Source organism: Elgaria multicarinata, chromosome 7, assembly GCF_023053635.1.
Source record: "Elgaria multicarinata webbii isolate HBS135686 ecotype San Diego chromosome 7, rElgMul1.1.pri, whole genome shotgun sequence".
Classification (NCBI taxonomy): Eukaryota; Metazoa; Chordata; class Lepidosauria; order Squamata; family Anguidae; genus Elgaria; species Elgaria multicarinata.
In genome coordinates, this window is record NC_086177.1 from 56263636 (window position 1) to 56289790 (window position 26155).

Genomic DNA, 26155 nt, shown 5'->3' on the forward strand with positions numbered 1-26155 from the left:
TCTCAAACGCCGCCTCTGGTTCTTCCCCGCCTTTGCTTCCCTCTCCGGCGGCCCGTGGGGCGTGAGCACCCGCCCAGCGTCTGGTGTAGCAATCGACACTTCGGAGTAGTTCGCCGGGCCTGGGCAGAGGGGCGCTGTAGCAGCTACTTCCGACGTGCCCGAAGCCCCAGGCGGAGTTTCTTTGTAGCGATGGGCAGAGGAAGGATCACGGCCCTGGCCGTGAGCGACGTCCGTTTCCCCACGTCTCTGGCCCACCATGGCTCCGATGCGATGGTAAGAGCTGCAGCCGCCGGGCGCTCTATGCAAAGCAGCGGCGTAGACTGCGGGACGCCCCCATCGGCTGCAGACCGTTCGCTCATCGCTGTGTAGTAAAAGGAAGACTTCACTTACCTGGGAGTAAGCCCACTGAACTTAAGGGTACCTACTTCTGAGTAAACATATTTAGGATTTGCGCTATTAGGCGCCTTCGCCAAGCTAATCAGAGCGGGGCTGGGGGCGGGGAGAGGCAGCTCTCGAAGTTGCTAGTCCTTGGGGTGAGCAACTTGTGGGCCTCCTGATATTGATCCCATCATGCCTCAACGTTGGCTGTGTTGTCTAGATCTGATAGGAGTTGCAGTCCAACTTCACTGGAGGGCCATAAGTTGCTTGCTCCTGTACTAGCCGGCTACTTTAGTTTTGTTCCTTGTCTGATCTGTCCTGCCTCTGACACCATGCTGCCTCTCAGACAGCAATTTCTGGATGGGCAGGTTGCTTGACAGCAGGAACGGGGAGCCCCAGGCTTGAGGGCTTCCCCTGGCCCCACCCCCTTTCAGCCCATAGCAAAAAATAATAATAGTGGTTTCCCATCTGCCACCCGCACCCCATTCTGAAAGGTTGAAATGCCTCCCCTAAGGCTCAGTTACTAGCAGTGAGAGCTCTAAGCTACAATGTGCTGGTATTTTCTTTTGTGTGGCTTTGGCCCCATCCCTTGGCCTTTGAACCCACCCACCACTGGAACCCAGCCCCCAACGCCTTCTCTGAAATTGAATTTGGCCCTTGGGCTGAAAGAGGCTCCTCTGGTAGTGATATATGTTAAAAGACGGGGCTCTGTGGCTCTCGCAAGGAGTTGTGCACGTCACTATTGGGTGTTTTCTGCTTTTCTGTTTAGCATCCTGACCCAGACTATTCTGCAGCCTATGTTGTAATTGAAACGGATGCTCCTGATGGGCTCAAGGGTTATGGATTAACTTTTACACTGGGCAAGGGCACGGAAGTGGGTAAGTTGTTAACACTGCCCCTAATTTTAAAGTAGTCCTAAATTGCCACGAGAATTTTGGTTTAAATCCTGCCTTCCTTCCTCTCTGGAAATAATCTCTCTAAGGCAGCTTTCTCCAATGTGGCACCCTCTAAATGTTTTGAACTATAACTCACATCAACCCCACCCAGCAAGGCCAACAGTTGGTGATTTCTGGTGTTGTAGTGCAAAATATCTGTGGGTGACGAGTGCTCTGAGATGAGCCATTGTAACAGTCTAACTGCATTGTGGGATTTCAAGAGCTTTCTTGCTCTTTGTGGAGATAAGTCACACGCATGAGCCAGGCTACTGCAAAGCCAAAGAGAGGGGAAGGGAGTAAGGCCATTAAATCCTTTTGGAGATCAGTTAAAGAGTGGTTAGCTCATCACCAAAAGTACTCTTGTAAGTGTTAACACTAGTTCAGTCTCACGAGTACCTGCAAAACTTGTTACTTCTTGTTGCCTTATACAGAGCATTTAAGAGTTGCTATCATTATAGCCCCCCACATCCCTGGCTGCCAAAAAGTGTTTTTCATCAGCTGCCTTTTTCCCAGGGTGATGGCTATAATCATCATCACCACCAAGACCTACCAAAGATACATCATGAAAGACAACAGTGTAACAACAGATTTTTGTAAGAAATGTCATCAGTTCCAAGAAACAATATTTATTTATTTATTTATTTATTTATTACATTTCTATACCGCCCTATAGCTGGAGCTCTCTGGGCAGTTCACAAAAATTAAAAACATTCAAAGTATAAAACAACAATATAAAACCATAATATAAAATACAATATAAAAGCTCAACCAGATAAAAACAGCAGCAATGCAATAGACCATGTAACAGGAGAATGTAAAATTCTGGCAGGAATGGACTATACGGACAGACACAATACAGCTGCAAAAATAATTCACCAACAACTGGCCATCCAATCTTGGAAAATGCTGATCATAAAATATACTGGGACAGAACAATTCAGACGGACAACACAATATCTTGCAACTGACCAGACATAACAGTTACAGACAAAAAGGGAGGAAAGCACTTACCTCATCAATATAGCAATACCTTATGACAAAAATGTTGTTGAAAAGGAAGAGAAAAAAAGAGAAAAATATACATCACTGGCTATGGAAGTTAAAGAACTATGGCAACAGGAAAAGGTCACAATTATTCCCTTAGTCACATCAGTCACTGGCATCACATCAAAAAAGGTATACAGAAAACCTTCAGAAACTGGGCCTATCAAAATACATCCACGCTAATGTCCAGAAAGCAGTCATACTCGAAACATGCTCAGTAATCAGGAAATTCCTGAGTCAGTAAAAGACAGCATGACTTGGCAAAGCCCATCATGTCCTTCTAGAAAAACCACCATAGTGAGAAAAGAGATTTTTTTATTATTATTATTATTATTATTATTATTATTATTATTATTATTATTATTATTAAAAAATAAATGATTTCCTCAAAGAAATCTGAGGACAAGTTAAACAAAATTAAAACATACAAAATATAAAACAGCTAATATGCTGCCATCCCATAAAACTTCAATGACAGCCATAACAATTCAGCTAATGCCTTAAAGAGCCCATCATATGCTGTCAAATACAGAGATGGTCTTTGTTGTTTTCATGGGGTGGCTGTAATTCCTCAATCAGCCCTACTTATGCAGAAGCCCTATACTGTCACAGTGACTCTGCTGACAAGCAAACATTTGTAAATAGTTTTCTTATGTGGATGTGACTTTGGGCTTTAGTTGTTTAATGCTTGAATATTGGCCTTGATGCCTTTCTACTCCTTTGGTAGTTCAGCAAGTTGCGAAGAACTCCTTTCATACAAGCTGTCTGGGAGTTGTAGGACTTTTTTTTTTTTTTTTGGCCTAAACATGCATAGGATTGTGCTCTAAGATTCTCACACATGATGGCCTTACCATTACAGACCTATAGCACATGCCTGGAAAAAACTGTCATGTAAATCTCTCTTTCTAACTGTGCATACACAGCAGGTTCCCATTGGTGGAAAAATCTCCCTCCCCAACCCCATTTTGAGACACTTTGACCTACTTATCTGTGTAGAATTACACCTCTGTCAGTCAACCTGACGAAAACTTTGTTTCTTAAAAAGCTTTCTATGCTCTTCAGTAGTGCGCTTCCCATTTCAAGAACTAATGCACGCACTGGTCTCAAGTAGTGAATCTTTCATTTACCAGCATGTGTGTATAAAATGGTGATGTGTAATGTTGCAAATGTGAACAACACTGAGAACAAAGGCGGTATAACACACAGTAGCAATATCAGCTACTCTTTTTCTTGAGAATCCTTGTGGCTCCTTTCTGCTTCACATCACCTCCCAGTGCAAAATCGCTGAGCAGTTCTCCCACCGGTTTTGGGTTCTCTTTAGTATAGTAACCTTTTAGCCACCTGCGGCTTCTTCCGACCAGAGCGTAACAGTGACAAAACTGTAATCCATTAAAGCCTTTCCGCTCCACTGCAGTGTCTCGCCTCAACATCCAAAACATATTACAAGCCGTGATGTCGCTCAAACAGCTGTTATACCCTTAATCGGATTATATGCCTTGTACTTCTCTTTTGGTATCCTTTACCACTTCCATTCCTCACAGTTGACCTTTTTTTTCTGAATTTTTAACTGTGAATTTTTAAACAAAATAAAAACCATAAAAGAAAAAAAAATAGACACATACAACTACATATTTCAAAAGTCTCAGATTCAAATACCGCAATTTCTAAATGAAAAAAGAAGCAGATATTACACATAAACGTCTGTAAAGGCAAACCAAATGTCTGAATAGGTCCATTCTTAAATGGCACTTGTGTGCCACTCTTTCAAATATTGCTAATGTTGTTAAGTCTTCAGTCCACTGCATTATAGGGAGTGTGGTTTTATCTTTCCAATGTTGTAGAATAATTCTTTTTGCGGTCAAAAGGGCACAAAAAATCCATTTTTGTTGACCGTGTGTTATTTTCCAAGAAGCCGGTACGTAATTTAAGATGACATATACATCCGGAAATATTAAAGAGCTTTCTCAAAATATACGTGTGACAAAATGATAATTTATGTTATTGTTTATATGTGTATGTTTAAGCGTTTGGTTCAGGTTGGGATTCTTTTATTTTCAGGAAATGGTAAGTGGGAGGGGGAGTTAGAATGGTGAGCAGTATGAATGGTGTCATCTGATTGGTTGGTTGATATGAATGGAGAGAGAGGAGGGGGAGTGAGAGACAGTTAAGGAATTTTGGGGCAATTAGCAGAATCAGTCAGGGTTAGTGAGTTAGTGAGGGTAGGAATGAGTGGGGTTTAGTAGAGGCTTGTTTCCGGATAGTATTAAGAAAGTGGGGTTATAGGATTTGGAGGTGGTTAGTAGAATAATCTTAAAGTGTCATTTAAAATCTTTTTTCTATATGAATAAACTTTATTCTTATTTTGTTTAACCACCACGTCTGCTCAGTCATAATAGACATCACAGAGGCTGGTGACGCCACAGTATGCATCTGATAATTTCCTCCCAAAAGGCAGCAGCTATTGGACATTTCCAGAAGATATGAAACATTAGCTGTGTGACACTTCCAACAATTAGTAATTTTGGCTAGATAAGACGTAATCGGAGATCCATTGACATATCAGATACCGATGCCAAAATAGTGTTTTGATTTTAAAAAAATGGGACATTCCAATTCCCTATTCCATTCCTGCTGAAGCCCCATTGTATCACATTTATACACTGATAATAAGCATTTATAAACATGTATTGTGGGTCGATTTACCTAGTCAGCCTCAATAAGTGCTTCCAATAGCAAAGGTGATTCTGAAGCAGTGGAAGATGCAGGGCCAAATCTAGATTATATTAAATGATGTAGTTGAATATACTGCCATTCAGCTGTGGCATGTAATTTAAATTTATCACACAGAGCTGAAAATAACAAACTCCTAATCTGCACCCAATAATTGATCCAGGGTAAAAATCATTCTGTCTGTCCAAGTCCACCATAAAAACATTTTCTTTCATATTTTTAAATCTGGATTTCCCCATATAGTCAGTTTAGCATGAGAAAATGGATCAAACTACTGTATAATTGGTGTGATGTTATATGCCACACATCTCTAACTGCTAAGATTAGGGAAGGAGCCCTTTCCGTTTTAATATGCCAAGAACTAATGCCACCCATTTGGAAAGAGGCTCCAGACAGGATGATTCCAAAACTGACCAAAGTGGAAAACTGAATCTAAATGGAAAGGACCAAAATTCAGTGCAGGTGAGCAAATAAGCCTGATGGTATATAGCAAGGTCTGGAAAGCCAAACCCACCATTGATTGGAAGTTGTATCCTTTTCAGGGATATTCTTGGTGTAGAGGATCCCCAAAAGAATTTACAAAACAAAGTATTACATTTTTGTAAATACTTGCTAGGTATAAGTCAAGGGATTCCATATATAATGTAAACAATTCAAGGTATAGTATTCATCTTAAGTGTGTTAACCTTGCCCCATAAATTTAACTTTAAGGATGCCCATCTATCAATATCTCATGAAATATCATTAATCAATTTGTTTATATTTAATTTAATCATATGTCTCTGGTAATGATTATTCCCAAATAAGTGATGGAATTAGAGCACCAACGAAATTGCCAGTTGGCTAATAAACTAGAATGTATGTTATCGCCAATCGGCATTATTTCTGACTTTGAACAATTAATTGAATAGCCAGACAAATCACCAAAAGTATGACATAAGAAAGTTTGGCTCGCATCATCCAGATAACTTTTAAATAGACCAAAACCTTATCTAATCCTGCTTCTACTAGAAATGTATCAGGGACATGCAATTGCTTTGGAATTTTGCTCTCTCTTTTTGCCCAAATTAAGAATTCTATTGTGTAACTTGATGGTCCCACCCACCTCTAATTCCTCCTAAAATTGTGTTGAGAATGGCTGGTCGCATTTTGAACCTTGATTTTCTTTTGTATTAGATGAAGGAATTGGTGGCAAATTCTCAACATGCAATCCCATGTTCTTGTGAAATTTAGTTGCAGTTCCATGATAGCATAGCAGTGCCGTCATAAACAAATGAGCTTTATTTATGTTGCAGAACAATTAGACCTTGCCCAATAAGCACAGGAAGGTCTTACACAATGAATCAGACCCTTTTGAAGTAGCTGTTCACATTTTTTTTCAGAGCCAGTTTCCCTTTATTTCAAGTATAGGTCAGAAACTGCCATCAATCCATGGCCCCGGTTTTTTCTAGAACAGGAGTGGGCAATTTGATGCCCTTCAGAGATTTTGGCCTACAACTCCCATCAGCCCTAGCTACCATAGCTAATGGTAAAGGGTTATGGGAATTATAGGCCAAAACATCTGTGGAGCAACAATTTGTCCACCCTGTTCTAGAATGTAAGAGATGTTAAATACTTGCATCCTGTTTCCCATAGTGGCAAACCAGATTCCTTTGGGGTGCCCCCACCAGGGCATAAAGGCAACAGCCATCTCCTGTTGTTGCTCCCCAGTAACTGGTATACCATGCAACTTCCATATTTATGCCTCTGAACATGGAAGTTGCATATAGGCCATCATGACTAGTAGCCCTTAATAGATTTTTCCTTTATGAATTTGTCTAATCCTCTTTAAAACCCATTCAAGCTAGTAGGCATTTCTACATTGAATTTGTGTAGAGTTCCCTCTACAGTGAAATCCAGCTCCTACTCTCTCTCTCTCTCTCTCTCTCTCTCTCTCTCTCTCTCTCTCTCTCTCTATATATATATATATATATATATATATATATATATATATTACACCAATTATATCCCTAATTTATCTTTTGGTTTTCAGTCAACTACTTGCTTACTCTTAAAACACTAATTTTGTCATAATGGTGTGGGACCAGGTTACCTGCCTTCCTATTAACCTGCCCAGGAGTAAACCCAGTATCTGAACTGTGCTTGGCCAAGACACAGGAGAAGGCTTTCTCAGTAGTTGCAACCAGAGTTTAAACTCCCTGCCCTAGTGGGGGCTGCCTAGGCCTCCTTCTTCCAGCAGGCGAAGGCCTTCTTGCTTAGATAAGCTGTTGGCCTGATTACCTATTTCATTTGCTGTTCTTTTCTTTTTTATTATTATTTATGACCTGCCCTTCATTGGTTTCTCAGGGAGGTGCTGTAGCTCAGTGATAGGGCACCTGCTTTGCATGCAAAAGGTCCCAGGTTCAATTCCCAACATCAGATAGGGCTGGGAAGGAATCCTGCCTGAAAACCTGGAGAGCCGCTGCCAGTCAGTGTTGACAATACTGAGCTAGATGGACCCATGGTTTGATTCCATATAAGGAAGTTTCCTATGTTCCTATGGTGCTTTCATTTTAATTGGCTGTTATTTTTACTGGCTCTTTTTGGGTTGTTATGTGTCTTTATTATATTGCAATTTTATATTGTTTTGTTGTTAGCCACCCTGTGTTCAGTAGGGAAAGGCAAAAACAGGAATTTAAGTCACAACAAAATCATATTTTATATAAGGTTGCTAAGAGCTAGTCATCCAAGCAGAGTCCATGGCCAAACTGGCATTTCACTTTCTGTGTTCTTTCCCCCAAGACTTGTTTGTGTGTCGTGTATTTCAAACCAATTCTTTGAAAATCCTGAACAATACAGGGAATGCAGTATCAAAAACCTCAAGCCATTTGGTATGTTTTGCAGTTGTCTGTGCAGTCAATGCACTCTCTGTTCACGTGGTTGATAAAGACTTGAGCGAAATAATTGGTGATTTTCGAGGCTTCTACAGGCAGCTCACCAGTGATGGGCAGCTCCGATGGGTAAGATATTTTACAGCATTTTGGAATAAGATGAACACATGAATGCAAAAGTGGGTGTGGGTGTGGGTGTGGGTGTGTATATATATATATATATATATATATATATATATATATATATATGAGAATTCTGTTTAAATATTGATCCTTCTGTTGGATAAGTATCATGGAGGTAAGAGGTAAGCAGAAAACCCAATAAGTGGCAGGGTTTGCTTGGTACAATCTAGGCCTAATGTTGTTTGAGTTCTTATACTGATGCAGCTTTCAAAAGCTTTTGCCCACCTTCCTTTTTAAATTTTTTTAGACATTTTTAATAAATACTCCCTGAATGCTGCTCTTGTGCAAATCCCAAACAATACAAGAAAATGGTGCTCCCCGTGTTGTGGTAGTTTGCAAGGCAATGTTACGTTTTGAACATAAGAAGAGCCCTGCTGAATCAGAACCAAGGTGGATCTAGTCCAGCATACTTTTCACATATTTGCCAAGCAGTTGCTCGAATAGGAAGCTCACAAGCAGGGCTTGAGTGCATCTAACATCCTTCTGCTCATGATCCCCAGTCAATATGTGCAGGCGTACTTCCTCTGATAATGTAGGTAATATATAGCCATCGACTAGTAGCCATCGATAGCCTTATCCTCTGTGAATTTGTCTAATCCCCTTTTAAAGCCTGCCAAGTTAGTGGCTATCACTGCATCTTGTGGTACTGAATTCCATAGTGTTAACTATGCCCTGCGTGAAGAAGTACTTCTCTTTTATCTGTCCTGAATCTCCCCCCATTCAGTGTCATGGGATGATGTACACTTCTATCATGTCATTCCTTGTTCACCTTTTTTCTGAGCATTTTAAGGACTGCTGATATCATACAAATAATAAACATTTATAACGTAATGAAAATGTTACAGTGAATATCTGAAACATGGAAAGTCAGGAATTGCAAAGCAGTGTTCAAATTATTCATGAATCTGTTGAATGTCTGAAAATGTGATGACAGGCTGGCAAATGTAGACAGCTCCAAGAGTACAGAAGTTAGCCATCCCTGAGCTAGGGGGATAGTAAGTATTGCATTTAGATAACCATGCCTAGAGAGCATATGTGTGCTTGCAGCTTTGTGTGGGAGCACACTAGTGAATACTAGCTGCAAATTACTACAGCTATGAGTAGAATTGAATTCAATTTACCTAAGTCTCGCTGTCTGTCTCCATATGAATATATAAGCCCAGCAGGTCTGGTAACCAAGGATTATAGGTTTATAGAGTTGCAAGGAACCATGGCTTGTCATTCAAGAAAACAAGATATCCTGTAGCTAATACGTATCTGGCAGACCTGTCTAACCATTTCTTGAAAGCCTCCAAGGAAGGAGGCTGCCTTAGGTCGGTAATGTAAACGCTTTAGATCCCCTTTGGGAGAAGCCAAGTTACACTTACCTCTGCATGGCCGCCATACGACATTGATGACGTTGTTTGTTTTGTCAACAGATTGGTCCAGAGAAAGGGGCCGTGCATTTGGCCACGGCTGCTATTCTGAATGCCATCTGGGACTTGTGGGCCAAACAGGAAGGGAAGGTAATGGCTTTGGAACAAGGAGACAAGCATGTTGCTGTTTGTGACTTAGCAAGTAGTGTTCTATTCCACTTTCCAGTATTAGCTTTTTACATTGTGCGGAGATGTAAACACCAGCCTAGGTTTAAGTGCCTGGAATGTTAGGGACTTAAATTACAGAGAAATTTATATCCGTGATATTCTGTAGTTTTTATTATTTGAGACAATGGGCTCCATAACACCTATTTTTCCCCCTATGGTTTGTCTCCACGTTTTTTACCTCCATTTCACAAGCACGTCAAGGATTCCCTCACACACTGTCCCTTTCATGTGGGTTTTCGCTTGTTTGCTCTTCCACTCCGTCCCGCCCCTTCTCCTTCCTCCTCCAGTTCATTGGTTGTGGTACTCTGATGGGTGTGGGATCTCCCCCCCCCTCGCTCTGGCTATGTTATCTAGCATTTAAAGTTTCATCTGGGCTCCACTTCTGCAGGCAATGAGGAGGTGTTGGAGCACTAAAAGGTCCATTAAACTGACTTACAAGTCCCTACGATGATGTGCTGGATGAAGACAACCGCCCCACCCGCCCCTTTCATCAGCATGACTCCATTAGCACACACCCCAACTAAGGAAAAAGCAAGAGGGTAAAATAATCCAGACTTTCTCTGCACCAAAATAAAACGCAACAAGTGGGGGAAGGGACAAGATGAGTGCAGGACAGGGATGATGTCATGTGAGTACTGCGCTGCGAAACCATATACTAGGAATGGCGAGTGTGCGATAAATCACTGGTGTCATGGAGCTCAATATCCTCACCGCAGTCCTAAAGCAAGTGTTAAAATTCCATATAACAGCACTTCAAAAACATTAAGTATAGGAAACCTGCTGCTGATACAGGCAAATCTTCTCACTATCTCTTCAGTTCAGACTTAGGCTTGAGGGATCTACTTTACTGTTATTTTTTGCTAGAATCTAAAAACATGGGAAGCTAACTTGTACTGAGACAGATCATTCAGTCCATCTAGCCCAGTCTTGTCGATGCTGACTGGCAGCAGCTCTCCAGGTTTCAGGCATGAATCTTCTCTAGCAATCCCTGGAGATGTCAGGGATTGAACCTGGGACCTTCTGGAAGCAAAACACGTGCTCTATCACTGAGCCACCATTTCTTGGGAGCCTCCAAGGAAGGAGGCTGCCTTAGCTTTAGAATGAAGGTGCAGAACCATGTGCAATATAGTGGCTCAGGAAGGTGGACAGGGTGTCTCTGACCACTCCTGTTTTTCTCCCAAATTTTCAGCCGCCTAATTATTGGAAGGGGAGCATTTGGGTTGTTGCGATTGTCAGAAGGTTTTGCCAATCTTCTGCTGTAACATGCTTAAATTGACGGGGTATTCAAGGGAGGAGCCTGTGACATCATCAACCTTTACACTAGGCCCGTCGCATAGACCCTTCTCAAGCCAAGCACCACCACCTGAAAACCTGAGGAGGGAGGGTTAATAAAAACCTTTCCCCTAGCTTAAACCCCCAAACAGGTTTAATGCAGGATCTGCTCTAAATATACTCTGGGAATACTCTGGTGTGGGTGTTTAATAACTGTAAGGCAGGTAAATAATGCGAAGCTGACACGTGGTATTTGATAGCTAACAAAATAATAATAAATGTATTGTTATTTAAAGGCTTTAAATAAAATATAATACTTTCAATCCTGCCTAATCTAAACTCTCCACACACCAACCACCTCACTCGCTTTACACCAATCCTAAGTCCCTAGAATCCAAACTCTTCTTACTTTACAAATAAAAAACACAAGAAAACAAAACCTAAAAACACTCCCCTCCACAACTCCCATCACACTCCTTATATACTCCTCTTCCTCCCCTATCTATTACATCATAAACCACACCCACTCAGTTCTAACATCCCTGACTTACCAGACATACTAATTCAGACATATACAATATAATCAATTGTGGGGTAATGCCACAGCCCCCTTCTCCAATTACTTCTAGACTGACCTTGGACTGTTTATTATCATAATGGATTGGTTTTATACTGATTTTTTTTTTTTTACCATTGCACTCCACTCTAAGATCAGTTGATATTGGATGAATTAGAAAGAAACTCAGAGAAGGGCCTTGCCAGGTGATCTTAAAGCATGGGCAGTTTCATACAGGGGCGGGCAGGCCTTGAGATCCCACGCTAAATTGGGCTTTTCAGATGAGTACCTGCTTCTTGAATTATGCAAGGGAAGCCAATGAAGCTGGCAAGACATGACCCACGCAATCGACCACAGCAATCCTCTAAATAGCTGTTGTGTTTGAACCAACTGAAATTTCTGAGAGGTCTTCAAGAGACCAGTGGGGGCTGGTGGCTCCAACATCACTGGGGCGATGGATCCAATTAACTTCAGAGCCACCAGACTCCAGTGCAAGAAGCAGTAACTTCTTCCCTCAGTGTCCTTTCCAGCATCTGCACTTGTTATACAATGTGTCTCTAGGTCCAGGATCAGTACACAGTAACCTAGGGTAAATCCTCTACTGCGTCTGCTCCACCCATTCAAAGGTGTTCTACTGAGATGTCCCAAGAGCTCTCCCTCCAAATAATGAGAAAGCATAGTTTAAAGAGGTTATATCCCGACTGTTCTTAAATGCAATTTTAAGTGCATTATGAAAGGATTTCATTCACCTCCTAAATCAATGTTACGGAAATGGAATGATTTCCAAGTAAGGGGGATGATGCTGCCTGCAGAGAGTGAGGGCCGGGTGTTCCCACATGGGCCTGCCCTGATCCAGCTCCTAAGCTCAGACCCCCTCCGCCCCGTGGCAAGCCTGGCAGAGGGAGACAAGAAGTCCCCAAGAAGAACCGCCCAGGGAGCTTCGGCTATTGGGCAGTATAAAAATGCAATCAATCAATAAACCCCTGGATTTATCGGATTGGATCACTGCAGAGAGCCTATTGCAGCCTGGAGAAAGAACAAGATCCATCTCATTGTAAAATGCAGGTGTTGTACTTCAGGCAAGTTCATACAGTTCCTGGTTCACATGTGCAAAGAGAGCATAAGAAACAACAACCTGCTTCACGCGTTGCAACCCATGGGTTCCGAACTGCCTTGGAACTGCCTGGATTATAAAACAAACCAGGATCCCATGGTTTGCTGTTGGGTTAAAACTGTGGGTTGTTTCTCCTTAAACAACTCAGAACGTTCAGATATCGCAGCAAAGTCGTTTCTTTTGTAAAGCAGCTCTCACGTTCCTGTACGACCCCAACAACCTATGGATTGTCATTGCATGCGAACCAGGCCAGGGTGCTGAGGTGGGCAGGGGGCGCCGAGCTGAAGGGGGGAGCACCAACATCATGCCTGTACCAGCCCTCATAAACCCTCTGGGTGGCTCTGCAAAGGAGACCACAGGAGGAGGGGCACCAATACCAGTCCTCACTTGGGGTGCTATTTATCCTAAGGCCAGCCCTGAACCAGGCCATTGTAAGTGGCTGGCTGTAAGCTGCAAATTTACCCTAACAGCTGCTATATATTTATTTACAATGTTCAAACCTCCAGCACATCAATTTAAAAGTTTCACAACATTTCTTCTTCTTTTTCAAGCCTCTTTGGAAGCTGCTCGTTGACATGGTAAGAAAAAGCTCTGTTATTGATTTGTTTACTTGCGATGCTAAAAATAATAAAATAGAGTCATGCTTCCAAATTAAGATTTCTCATTGATTACATAGTTTGCGGAAAGAATCCAGAAAGCCTTCTAAGTCTTGTAGACTACACAGCTTATTTGCAATCATTCTTCTCCCTGGATTGCTATACAGAACTGTTTCTGCCTTAAACAATCATCCAAGAGCAAATGCAGCACCAGAAGTGTGCTGGCTGGGAATTTGGGGACTGGCAGTCCAAGACATTTGGAGGGCACCAGATTGGGGATGGTTGTTGTAGAGCCTGCGAGCATTAGCATAAAGCTCACTCTGGCTTGTCATACCACTTACAGATGTGGCATTTCAACATAGATTTGCCTCTATGCACAGCTCTCCTTCCACAGTGGATGTTTGCTACAGTGGGATCCTGCATCCACATAAACCTGATTATAAAACTACATGGATTGACGCTTCATGTATCACATTCGATCACTTCCCCTACTGACTCCCCAATGTCGTCCGGTGGGAGAATGCAAAGGAACATTGATATGCTTCATTTATATCAATCAGCAAAAAACTCACTGACGTTTTTTTCAATCACTTATTTATTTATTTATTTATTTATTACGTTTATATCCCGCCTTTTTTCCTCCAAGGAACCCAAGGCGGCATACATAATCCTCCTCTTCCTATCCATTTTAAACTCACAACAACAACTCTGTGAGGTGGGTTGGGCTGAGAGTCTGTGATTGGCCCAAAGGCACCCAGTGGGTTTCCATGGCCTAGTGGGGACTAGAACCCGGATCTCCTGAATCCCAGTCCAACACTTTAGCCACTACACCACACTGGCTTCCGTTGCCATCATTATTCTTTTCTTCTGCTATAGTAAGGTGCCACTATTTGCAGAGTGGGGCATAAAGGCCCAATTCTTGCTGTAGCCGCACACAGCAAAGACTTGTGAGCCTGGATGGATGTGCATCAACCGATTAATCCCTCAAGTTCAGTGGGAACTGGATGAGCTTTGCAATGTAGGTTCACATGCAGTTCCCAATCCAGCAAGGATCCCTGTACATGTAAACCTGTTTCTGCCTATGGATCTTGCCATCTCAATCTGGGTGAAAGAATTTGTCATACGTCATTTCTGGACTTGGTGAACTGGCATTTGTCAGTTTGTCCCCTTTTTGTCTTTACCAGGATCCCAAACAGTTGTTATCTTGCATAGATTTCAGATATATTACTGATGCGCTGACAGAAGAAGAAGCTTATAGTAAGTTATTTTTATAAGCCAAAAAACCTACATTTACTCTATTTAGCTTAGTCTGATCTAATCAAATGTTTTCTAATCTCAAATCTCTCAACTGACCAAGCCTGGAAGTGTAATCATCAGTAATAATTAGTGTTTATATAGTACTTTCCTCAGTGCGTAACGTGCTTTACCTATACTAGCTCAGTATAGGAGCCCACCTGTACTGTCTCCATGTTACAAATGGAAAAAGAGAGGAGACTGAGGTTGAAAAATAATGGCTTACCTATGATCACCCAGTGAAATCATGATTACACTGAAGTTTAAACTGGGAACTGAAGTCCACAGCTCATGCTCTCAGCCTTAGTGCTACAATACCTCCATAGTATAGACACCATAATTATTTATATGGCAAGTGCAATTTCATTTCCTTAGAAAATTATTTGTACTATAATTTTGCTTGATCAAAACAAGTACTTTTTATAAGTGAAGATAGGAATCAATTTGCTTTTTGGTTTAATGTCGCACGTTCTCTTTCCTTTCCACTAGAAATACTTCAAAATGGTCTGATGGGGAAAAAAGAAAGAGGTAAGCAATAAAACATTTCCTTGTGGTGTTACTGGATTATTAGTATGCATTCAGGTGGTTCTTCTGGAACTGGGTCCGGGAAATGGCTGTTGATTTCCCAAAGATGACACTCCATGCATCGTGGAGTAGCATTCACTCTTTTAGAGGTTACTTTTGGAAACTGCTCCATGCAATGGTAAATTATCCTGTGGGAGTCTAGGGTTTTAATTTCCTCTAGAGGACCTTGTTACCCTAATGTGCAGTTGCTGTGAGGAATCTAGCCATGTGTTCCCAGGGATTCTGTCGCAAGGAAGTTTCATTTAACTGCCAGTGACATTCCTTATCTTTGTAGAAGAACAAATGTTAAAATACGGCTACCCAGCTTATACCACATCATGTGCCTGGCTAGGCTATCCAGACGATCAACTAAAACAGGTTTGGCTCTTCCACACTCCTCTCATTTGGCTATTAGTTTAGATACGCAAACACTTTGCAAAAACAACCAATTTAGGCTGTCTTTAGGCACTACAGCAAAAGACTCAAAAGCAAGTTCTGTTTTAAAAACTAGTTTTTTCTACCTATTTTGGAACATGTCTGGGTTGATGTCTCTGTTAGGGCTGGTTCACATATATCCCCTGCTGTTGTATGTGGGGTGATATGTGGGAGCAAACCTTAGAATTTTGTTCCTTCCCTTATTGTGCATAGAACTGTTAGTGTGAACCAGGGCCAATGTGTTTAAATGCTTACATAAGAGGAGCTGTGCTAGATCAGACCAAGGGATCATCTAGTCCAGCATTCTGTACACACAGTGGAAACCAGCTGCCTGTGGGAAGCCCACAGGTAGGGCATGAGTGCAATAGCATCCTCCCACTCATGTTCTCCAGCAGCTGGTGTATGTATGTAGGCATACTGCCTCTGATCCTGGACGTAGGATGTAGCCATCATGACAAGTGGCCATTGATAGTCTCTCCCTCTGTGAATTTAACGCCTTTTAACACCATCCAAATTGCTGGCTATCACTACAACCTCAACCCCTCCAGGCACCTCTGCCACGATTGCTGCTCTTTTGTGGGACAGGCAGATCTCCTGAAAGGGAGCATGCTCATGTAGGTGTTATGTGCAAACTCTGCTTCATTTTCTACACATAATAGGGGCAGGCACACTTGCATCTTACATTTGGAACTGGCTTTTCCCTCCTCCCTTTTTTTAAAAAAACAACCGCTAGAACAACTAACGTAACTGGCAATAAATGTTAAAACAAGTTACTTTTCAGTGTGTGTAAGCACACAATTTACCTATGAAACTGACTGCTACAAAAGACGAGACACGTTCTAATAGCCGGGCTATTGGGATTTTTATACAAATGGCAGCCTTCACTTGCTACACATCTGTGTGACAGATGTAACTTTCTTGGCAGCTCTGCACTGAAGCTCTGAAGGACGGTTGGACCAGGTATAGTGTATTATCTTCTTCGTTTTATAGGAAATGTGCAACAGGGAAGTCCTGGTATGTCGGGGAAATGTTGGGGAGTACAGGTTTGCTTTTACTTGTCAGAATTGATGAATTTGCTTCATACAGTGGGTTGCACAAATGCTGCTTTGTGCGCACACATACACTGCAGCAAACAGTTGTTGCTATCAGCTTTGGTAGCTGGGGGCGGGGGGCAGAGCAAGTACATGATGCCCCCCCCCCCCGAGACAGGTGATTAGGACTCTTAACCCTTGGTTCAGCATTAGATATGTGGGTATGAAAGCATGTGCATATGCCTCAGGATGCTGGATGCAGATTTTCTCCTCTGTGCATGTCAAAGATCTGATCTAGGAAGCCAATTTGTGCAGAGTATGATTCACCCTTGCTGAATCAGGACATCGGACCGCAACCTCATACTCAAATTCCACTGAGTCAACAGGATGGCATGATTTCACATGAACCATATCCTCACATATCTGTAATAAGAAAACTTGCTGACATTTCAATGTGGACTACAAACCTCTCTGTTTTGGACCTGCTGGGCTAATTATGAGCTCTTAGAAGTTCAGGCATAGCTCATTAGTTCACTTCCACCACCAGCCATTTCCACTGCCATAACCATTCCCTTCCATTTCTTGAAGAAATCTACCTGGTAGAGGCATCTGTAGGAAGGGGGGGGGGCACCTTCATGTAACCCTTGGGTCGGTACCCAGGGCCGGGTTCTATGTCTAGGGGTTGTTTGTTTTTCCCTTAAGGTTAGCTCAGGCTCAAGCCCCCACCCAGGAAACCTGGGACACCAATTTAGAGATGTCTGAGTAGCAACCTCACCCACACACCTGAGGTATAAGTACTGGTATTTATTCAGTTTGACAACAAGCAACAAAAACGGAACATAGAAAACAACCTTTTGATTAACACATCTCCCTCCCAAGGTCTAGGTAGGGAGGGAATGGAAGCCTGTGTCCTTTAGTCTTATTCACAAGCCCAGGAGACAGTGAATGAATAGGGATCCTCCAGGCATGCAATAAGGTGGATGGTAGGTGGCAGCAACCGGAACTGGGGTGCGCTGCAAAGAGAGCCGATTCAGCAGCATCAGGAACTGGGGTGCGCTGCAAAGAGAACTGATTCAGTAGGCCCAAACCAGGAAACACCTCCAACACTAGCCATGTCAAAGTTCAGCTCCTCCTTCTGCAGCCAGAGACTGTTGCATGCACAACTCTATATGCAAATGAGCTCCTTCATGTTAGGGCATGTTTTCCCTGCTCCCCCCCTCCCACCGGGTGGCGTGTACTCATTTCTCTACTGCTTTACATTCAGCTGTGCAACAGCACTGTGACCCCTGAGAGATGTCGGTGCTTCCAGATGGAGGGCTGCTAGCTCTACCAATCAGAAGTCATCATGCAGCTCTTCTGCTTTTTCTCCTTAACATATTTTTGGGGGGTATGAAAAATGATGGAAGAATTGGCAGGAAAACCTGGGAGGGTTACAGATGGAAGACATTGTCTTTTGCACCCTCATAAAATTCTGTGAATGAGGCAATGCGATTGAATAACAAAAGCCTAGTCTGGCAGCACCCAGAGTTTCCTGATCTCTAGTACGGACTTCGGGGCCCTGGGAAATGATGGCTTCGGATCCTTGTGTTCAGGATGCTGTTTACAATTTAAAGTTAAGGGCGGTATTAAGGCTGCAACAGCAGCTTTTCTTTTTAATGGTATCCAGTAAGATCTGGAGAAAAGGAAAAGGCGCAGCAGGTTTTCAGCTGAGGAAGGATGAAATAGGAAGACCTCCAAGTCTTCTTGTGTATCCCATTTGGCGGCTTGACTTGCAAGGAGGTTGAGGAAGGGAAGACAGCTGTAGTCCTGCAACAAGCCCTGCAGTGCAGATTGACCAAGCTTAAAACAAGGTAATTCTGGTCCAATTTGAATCGAGCCCCAATCAGTCATTTTAGGCAAGTGCCTTCTGAATTGACCCCAGGAAAGCTTGCTGATCACGAATTCTTACTATTACTTTTCTGCTGTTATATAGGATAGGGTCTAATAATAAATAAGTGATTACATATGACCATCTCCTAAATCTGAGCACAAAAATGAAACTGTTGTCACAGCTCCAGCTGTCTTCGAGAAATGATCTGTGTTTAACTGTGCCTCTAGGTTCAAAGTAAAAGTTGGAGCAGATCTCCAAGATGACATTCGGAGATGCACGCTCGTTAGAGGAATGATTGGCCCTGAAAACAAGCTGGTATATATGTATATTTAAATTCCTCTAAAGAGATGTCTTATTATAAAATTATCTATCACTGTGGGTCACATGGATGATCAGAATCCTCACTTGTGTATGGATGGAAATAGACAGGCATACTATAGACAGATAAATTGGAGAGTTCTTGGGCTTTTTTGGTATCCAACATAAGTTTTGATGGACTTGATTAGTGCATTTACCCAAATTCTATCTATCTAGATATATTAAAATATGTGTTATGATTTGAAATTATTTGTCTTGTTTTCTTACAACATGAAGAGTACTGCTAATATTAATAAATTCAAATCAGATGGAAAATATATTCTGTGCATAATGGACAAATAATGTCAAAAACAGGACTGAAGCCTTCATGTATTACCCAAAGGGGAGCAGCTGTAGCTCAGTGGTAGAGTGTATGCTTTTCATGCAGAAGGTCGCAGGAGTAATCCCTGATATGGAGGGCTGGAAAAAATCCTGCCTGAAACAACTGCTACCAGTCACTGTCAACAATACTGGGCTAGATAGGCCAATGGTCTGATCCAATATAAGGCAGCCTCCTACATGCACAAATGTGTATGTAGTGTTTCATAGTATTATGGTTTGCATTGACTCAAGCATAAAAGGACAGGAGATTTGATTTTTAAAAAAATGGGACCACCTTCCCAACCACTATATTTAGCATAGTCAAAACTGATTTATGTTTTTGTGTTATGGTTGATTCAGCTCAATCCTTTGAATACCTCTTTGGAAGTAAGGCCCATTAAGTTCAATGAGACTTACTTCCAGGTAAGTGTGCACAGGAGTGCCCTTGGTCAGTTTGCACAACAGGATAGCCCATCATGGTTAATTTACCCAGAATGAGCTGTGCTGTGTGCAGGCCACCATTATGAATATACAAGCCCCATCCAGGAGTTGCTATGGTGTCTGAACCCAAATACTGGAAGTTATTTGAGGGTTAAACAATCCTTGCATAACTTTAAAAAAGACTATGGGTTTTGTGAGGGTTATTTAATCCTCAAATAACCCCCACCGCCTGGGTTCAAATGACACGACAAGCCATAAAACAAGCCATGTTTTTATATCATGTTTTTCATCCTGCTTGTTTTATACTTTGAATGGTTTTAGTTTTTGTGAACCGCCCAGGGAGCTTCGGCTATTGGGCGGTATAAAAATGCAAATAATAATAATAATAATAATAATAATAATAATAATAATGGCTCTCCCAAGCCGGGACTTTTATATTCATAATGACAGATGGCATGTGCCACAGCTCCTCAAGGATTAATTAATTCCAGGTGGGCTGTCACGTTGTCTGAATCAGGTCTTAGCCTCAGTGTGCTTGCTAGGATGTTTCACTGAACTTAAGTCTTTGTTGGTCTTAGCTAACTAGGGCTTGGTTTCTTAAAACTGAGTGGTTCATAAAACTGATTGTTATTTTTCCTTATCTTAACGGATTTTAAGAAATGCTAGCCAGGAGGTACTATAGCATTTGGATTGTTTAACCCTTCAGCAGGAGGAAGCTAGACTGGGTCATAAGGAAAGCTTGGCTCAAATTCTCAATGCTTTCCATCTGTCTCAGATCAGTGTTACAGTTGTTATAACAATGAGTTCAATAGCATCATAGTGTGAATTACATCTGTAACTATTCTTAGATGCTGGATGCTAACCAAAGGTGGGAAGTGGACGAGGCCATAGAGTGGGTAACTAAACTAGCTGAATTCAAACCACTATGGATTGAAGAACCGACTTCTCCTGATGATATTCTTGGGCACGCAACAATTTCTAAGGTCAGAAGGGTTGTGTTCTATTTCAGTCAGCTGATAGAGTTGCTATCCACCAGAGAGCAATGGTGATTTATTGGCTGGGGATTTTTATTAGAACATTCAAAGTTCAGGCTGAAACAGTTGTCAAAAGTCATTAAGATATGCTTGTTACAAGATCCTGTCACACATTCAGCATATATTCCATTAAACTTAAATGAGTAACATATTTATGAATGTTGTAATAAAAGGCTGATATATATTTGCATGTGTGAGCCAGCCAGCAACAGTCCTAAAAATGCATGTGATTCATGCACTTTTTAAATGTGTTTGGATTAAAGTTCCAGTTATATGAGAAATGTAACACTACCCAGAGATGCATGATCGAAATGTATTAGAGCATCGGTGGTCTCGCATGTACGCCATGGCCAAAATCCAACAGTTAGGCATGCTTAAGCCACATTGATTTCAGTGGGACTTGTGTACATAATTGTACTCAGTTGTGGTCCAAGTGTATTCCTTATGGTCATACACACCCTCTTATGTAATTCTTCACACCTAATTGATTAAAGGGGGTGGGAAGCATGAACTGTACTAGCAATTTTGAAGTTCCCTTCAGCTTTCTTCTCATTGTAAAATACAGAATGACCAATGAATCATAATTTTTTGGCTTTCCTTTGTGAGTATTTTGAAAAACTCAGAAACATAAGTTGTTCTTGTTTTTAGGCTTTAGCACCGTTAGGGATTGGTGTTGCAACAGGAGAGCAAGTAAGTCTGTTTATTAATATCTTATTTTCATTTTATGTTTTTGAAGGCATTCCACTGAGCATTGCTGAGATGTAACCAATGAGATCTAACCAGGCAGGGATGGCTGTGGATTTTGGCAGGTTGTAATTGCCGCTTGAGGGAAGGGGTTGGTCCCCAGGACCTTTAAGGAGACCATGACCATTGCTTTTTTAAAAAAACCTCTCACTAGATCCAGTTGATTTGAACAATTTTAGACCACTCAGTCTTCTCTTTTTAGGGAAGTTGCAAGAAATCCACCTCTAGGAATTCTTGGGTGACATGGTGTATCTTGATCCATTTGTGTGGCTTTTGATTCAGTTTGCATGCCTTAGTTACATCTTATTTGGACTATTGCAAGTGCTTTAGGTTTGAAAACTCTTCAGACGCTTCAGCTGGTCCAGAATGCTGCGGACAGACTGTTGACTGGATTTGGTTACAAGGAGCACGTGACTTGCTTGTTATAGCAGCTTCACTGGCTACTGGTCTGTTCTGTGGCAGAAGTCAAAGTGCTGATTATGACCTATAAAGCCTTATGTGGTATGGGACCAAGCTACCTGTAAGACCACGTTCTCTAATACAAGCCTGCCAAGTTCTTAAAATCTTCTGGAAAGGCCCTTCTTTTGAGACAATCACCTTCAGAAGTGCATTTAGTGACAACCTGAGAGGGCCTTTTCAGTGGCTGCTCCAGGCTTTAGAACCTGCCAAGGGAGGTTAGGTTTCCTCCCTCTCTGCTGCCCTTCCACCTAAGGCAAAGACTGGTTCGTTCAAGAAGTCCCTTGTGTATAGGAGTGCAGTCTCACAGTGTAATTCTATACTTTGTATTTGAAATAAGACCCAAGTTCAGTGAGACATTCCAGTAAGTATGTTTAGGATAGGGATGTCGGAGGAATCCAGTTGGGGGTGGAGCTTGATGACCTTCCATCAGCTCGGCTCACTGGACTCCATTCTGTCTTCCACCAGCTGGCCTGACTCAGAGTGCAATGAGTCAGGCCAGCTGGCAGAATTGTTAATTTGGGGTTTGAGGAAATGACATCCATAGGCATCATGTTAGGGATTCTGGGGAAATGCCAATTTTAGGTGGGGATGAAACAAAGTTCCCAGATTTCAGAAAAAAGGCCAGGGCTTGGCTCGCAAATACAAGCCAAGCTAGAGGCTCCAGGGGTATCCGACAAGCCCCCAAGAGATTCCCCCCCCCCAATGGCCAGCTGCAGTTTAAGATTGCTGCCTCAGTTAACTTATTTTAGGATCTTTGTCTAATGCTGCCCAATCTGCTATCCATATATTTTGGACTGCAACTTTCAGGCTTCCTGACCATTGGCCATGCTAGATAAGGCTGATAGAAATTGAAGTCAAAAACATCTGGAGGGCACCAGGCAAGGATGGCTGATATAACCTATTTACCTTGGAGTAAGCCCCACTGAACTCAGTGGGATATCTGAGTAAATATATAGGATTGCAAAAGGAAGTGCACGGAAGGAAATTATGTGAAGATATGAGAACTCAAAAGTATAGATTTCCTTAATACATTCTAAGGAAAAAAATGAAGGCACTGAAACCATAACCATACTAACTTCAGCATGCCAAAAGTGATACGCATGTGTGTGTGTGTATTCAGGGTTTTAGAACATAGAATATCAAGCTTTGAATTCCTACAATAGCATAAAGTCTTTAGAATATACTTGCTATACGGTTGCTTTGATTGTCCTGCTATTTTTATAAGAATTTTATTTGTGGCATTTATATACCACCAAATATAATAAAATATATTAGCGGTTCACATTAATTTGCCAACCTTACACAATCTTGGCTAAGCAATTTGTATTTCGTTTATTCACAGTGCCATAATAGAGTGGTGTTTAAGCAGCTTCTACAGGCCCAGGCCTTGAGTTATGTGCAAGTGGATAGTTGCAGGCTGGGAAGTGTCAATGAAAACTTGTCTGTGCTGCTGATGGCCAAAAAGTTTCAAAGTAAGGCTCTTGAAAATGAAGCAATAAAGCTCTCTTATGATCAATTCTAGAGCAGGGATGTTAATTTATGGCCTTAAGTATTATCACCCTATCTTTATACAATACTTTATAGCTGAAGTAGATAGCTTTTGGGGAGTTTGCCATTTTTCCACTGTCCTTATTTTTTTTTTAAAAAAAAAGTTTTAGCAGACTTCCCCAACCTGGTGCTCTCAAGATGTTTGGACTACAATTTCCAGCATCCCTGGACTAATGAAAGTTGAAGTCCAAAAGTTCTGGAGGGCACCAGGTTGAAGTTTGGGCTAAAGGCATAAATTATAAGCACTGGAAAGAAGTCACATATTCTGGAGGATTATAGTTTGCTTTTTGTCAGCAGTGCCAATTAAGTTTATCACTTTTCTTGCAGCCCCTGTTTGTCCTCATGCTGGAGGGGTCGGGCTCTGTGAGTTGGTACAGCACTTGATAATATTTGACTACATTTCAGTATCTGGTAGCCTTGAGAACAGGTTGGTAATAATTCTCCGATTCTTTCCTGTTGTAATGCAGTCTCATCGTCTTTGCTTTGAACACTTAGACTTGAGGGGTTGAGATAAAACCCTGCTCTTCTTTTCCATAACAATAACTCTGGTTTTTCACTCTTAAATGAAAGCAGGATCCATTTTTCACAATTTTGATGCAATCCATTTTGAGACTGTAAACTGTTCATGAGCATGATAGGCAATTCTTAACACTTATAAGGTTGTATAAATCTTAGAATTGTTCCTTATGTTTCCTTCCAGGATGTGTGAATACGTAGACCATCTACACGAACACTTCAAGTATCCTGTAGTAATCATGAATGCTTCCTATATGCCACCCAAGGTATTCTTTGCATTGGCTGTCAGAATATTTTCAGTGCTCTCATAATATAAGCTTCTCCATGAATTTCTTATGGATGCAAGTGAGATCCCGGTGTACCTTATTCAAAGCACACTCAAATTGTGTTCTTGAATTTTAAAATAGAACACCCAAAACAAAAGGAGAACATCCAACACAGGTCAGAAAAAAGGAGAAACAGGTTCTCAGGATGCAAAGTGTTTATTTTCACAAAGCCCGACGCATTTCTGCCTGTACTTTATTCAAAAGTTATTAGAAGAGAGTGTCTGCAGAATTTCTTCTAACAAAAAACTGTCTCCTGTAATCACCTATGGCGAACTGAATTTTAAAATAAACATACACCCCTGCTTCTTTCCCCATCAAGAATATTCAGGACAGCTTCAGCATATTTGTAGATCAAGCTCTTTTTTCTGAGGCACCTTTTAAGTGGATTTTGTACATACAAAATATTTATGATTTGCAATGTGACACATTATTCAGTGTGCATTTTAACTTAGTAATATAAACCAAAATGCATTTTTGTTGTAATACTTTGATTTTGGAGCAACCCTTGACAACCAATTCAAAAGTTAATAGGGAGCCAAATGACTATATATCCAACTTCCTTGTAGTTTTAGGCATACATCCCCTCCCCAATAGAAGTAACATGGCTGGAGCTGTTGGTGAGCACTAGATGAGCAGTATCTAGTACTGCTGCTGCACGTCTACTAGTTCCATGGAAACCATGCTAGTGGTAGGTCCCGCTAGTTCTTGGGCATTAATGGATACTATGCTGAAAAATTACTCCTAATAATTGTCAAGTAAGTCAGCTTTTTAGCTTCATTCCTGCAAACAAGATGCTAATATTTCAAATGTTCAGTTTATGGCAAATTTGGCTTTTGTAAGAAAATTTGCTATGGATAAATATTGAAACATTTTTATGGTATTTACTGCTGTGAAATTATACCATGCTTACTTTAACATTCTTGTGCAAATTTAAGATAGTTTTCTAGGTTGTTTCATATTGAGATATATTGTTTTCATATTTTAGGATGACCACAGCCTTAAAATATATTAAATGTGACATTTACAAATATTAATATCTAGATATATTAAAATTATTTAGATTACTATGCTGTAAGAGCAACATGAACGATTTGCTGAACAAGAACTGTTGTGTAACAGAACATTTTCTCTCTGGCCAAAAGTGTAAGACTTGTTTCTATTTAAAATGGCATACTGATGTATTTAAATACAAAATATTTTTTTCAGGCAGCTGGATATTCTTCTGAAATGAAAGAAGATTCTGCAAGGAAATACCAGTTTCCAGAAGGGGAAGTTTGGCAAAAACTCCTGGCTGACCATAATACAACTAAAATAAGTTAAACACAAAGTTTTCAGGCTGAAGATTAAATTCCCCAGAGCTATTTTTACAACTCAAATAGTTGTTTTTGCTGAAGCTACATGAAGGTTTCAGATTCAAATGAATGCTTTTAGAAAGCTTTTCCCCGCTTGCATATAACAAAAATAGTTTGCAGTCTCAGTTATAGAACTCATAGGAACCTTTTAATAGTTAAGCATAAAGGGTATATGATTCACTTTTCCTGGAGCTTTTCCAGAGACTACAGGATTATATAACGAAAGATCACACTTTTGATTGTATCTGCCAAGTTTAGAAGTTTAAAATAAAGTATGAGTAGATGTCATGCTATAATATCGTTGAGTTTTTTGAGGTGTTGTACATTTACAGAGGTCAAGTCAAAATTCTGAAGAATAAGAGGTATACAGATTATTGTGAGCATTCAGCCTAGAATCAGCTGTAAGGGCCAGTCAGCAGTGTGAGAGGAATACAATACCTGGTTGCAAGGAAATGAACAAGCAACCAACCTCACATTGAAATATACACCAAGCCCTGTGAAGACACTGGATAAGAGCAAGCATGGGAAACGGTTCTCCTAATCACATGACAGGAGTTGCACGAGAAATAATAGGAGGGATAGAGAAGAGAAGAGCTTTTGTGA

At 41.2% G+C, this 26155-nt stretch overlaps 1 protein-coding gene across 1 annotated transcript; it reads left to right on the top strand.

Annotated features, from left to right (window-relative positions):
- Nucleotides 1–25846, top strand: ENOSF1 (enolase superfamily member 1). The gene is made up of 16 exons (XM_063130607.1): nucleotides 1–273; nucleotides 1148–1256; nucleotides 7971–8086; nucleotides 9559–9645; nucleotides 13217–13243; nucleotides 14446–14518; nucleotides 15044–15082; nucleotides 15414–15496; nucleotides 16479–16513; nucleotides 18682–18769; nucleotides 20422–20556; nucleotides 21256–21297; nucleotides 23153–23282; nucleotides 23686–23785; nucleotides 24059–24140; nucleotides 25407–25846. The coding sequence occupies exons 1-16, from the start codon at nucleotides 190–192 to the stop codon at nucleotides 25518–25520; spliced, it is 1344 nt and encodes a 447-aa protein (XP_062986677.1). The 5' UTR covers nucleotides 1–189; the 3' UTR covers nucleotides 25521–25846.
- Nucleotides 25847–26155: the final 309 nt, after the last annotated feature.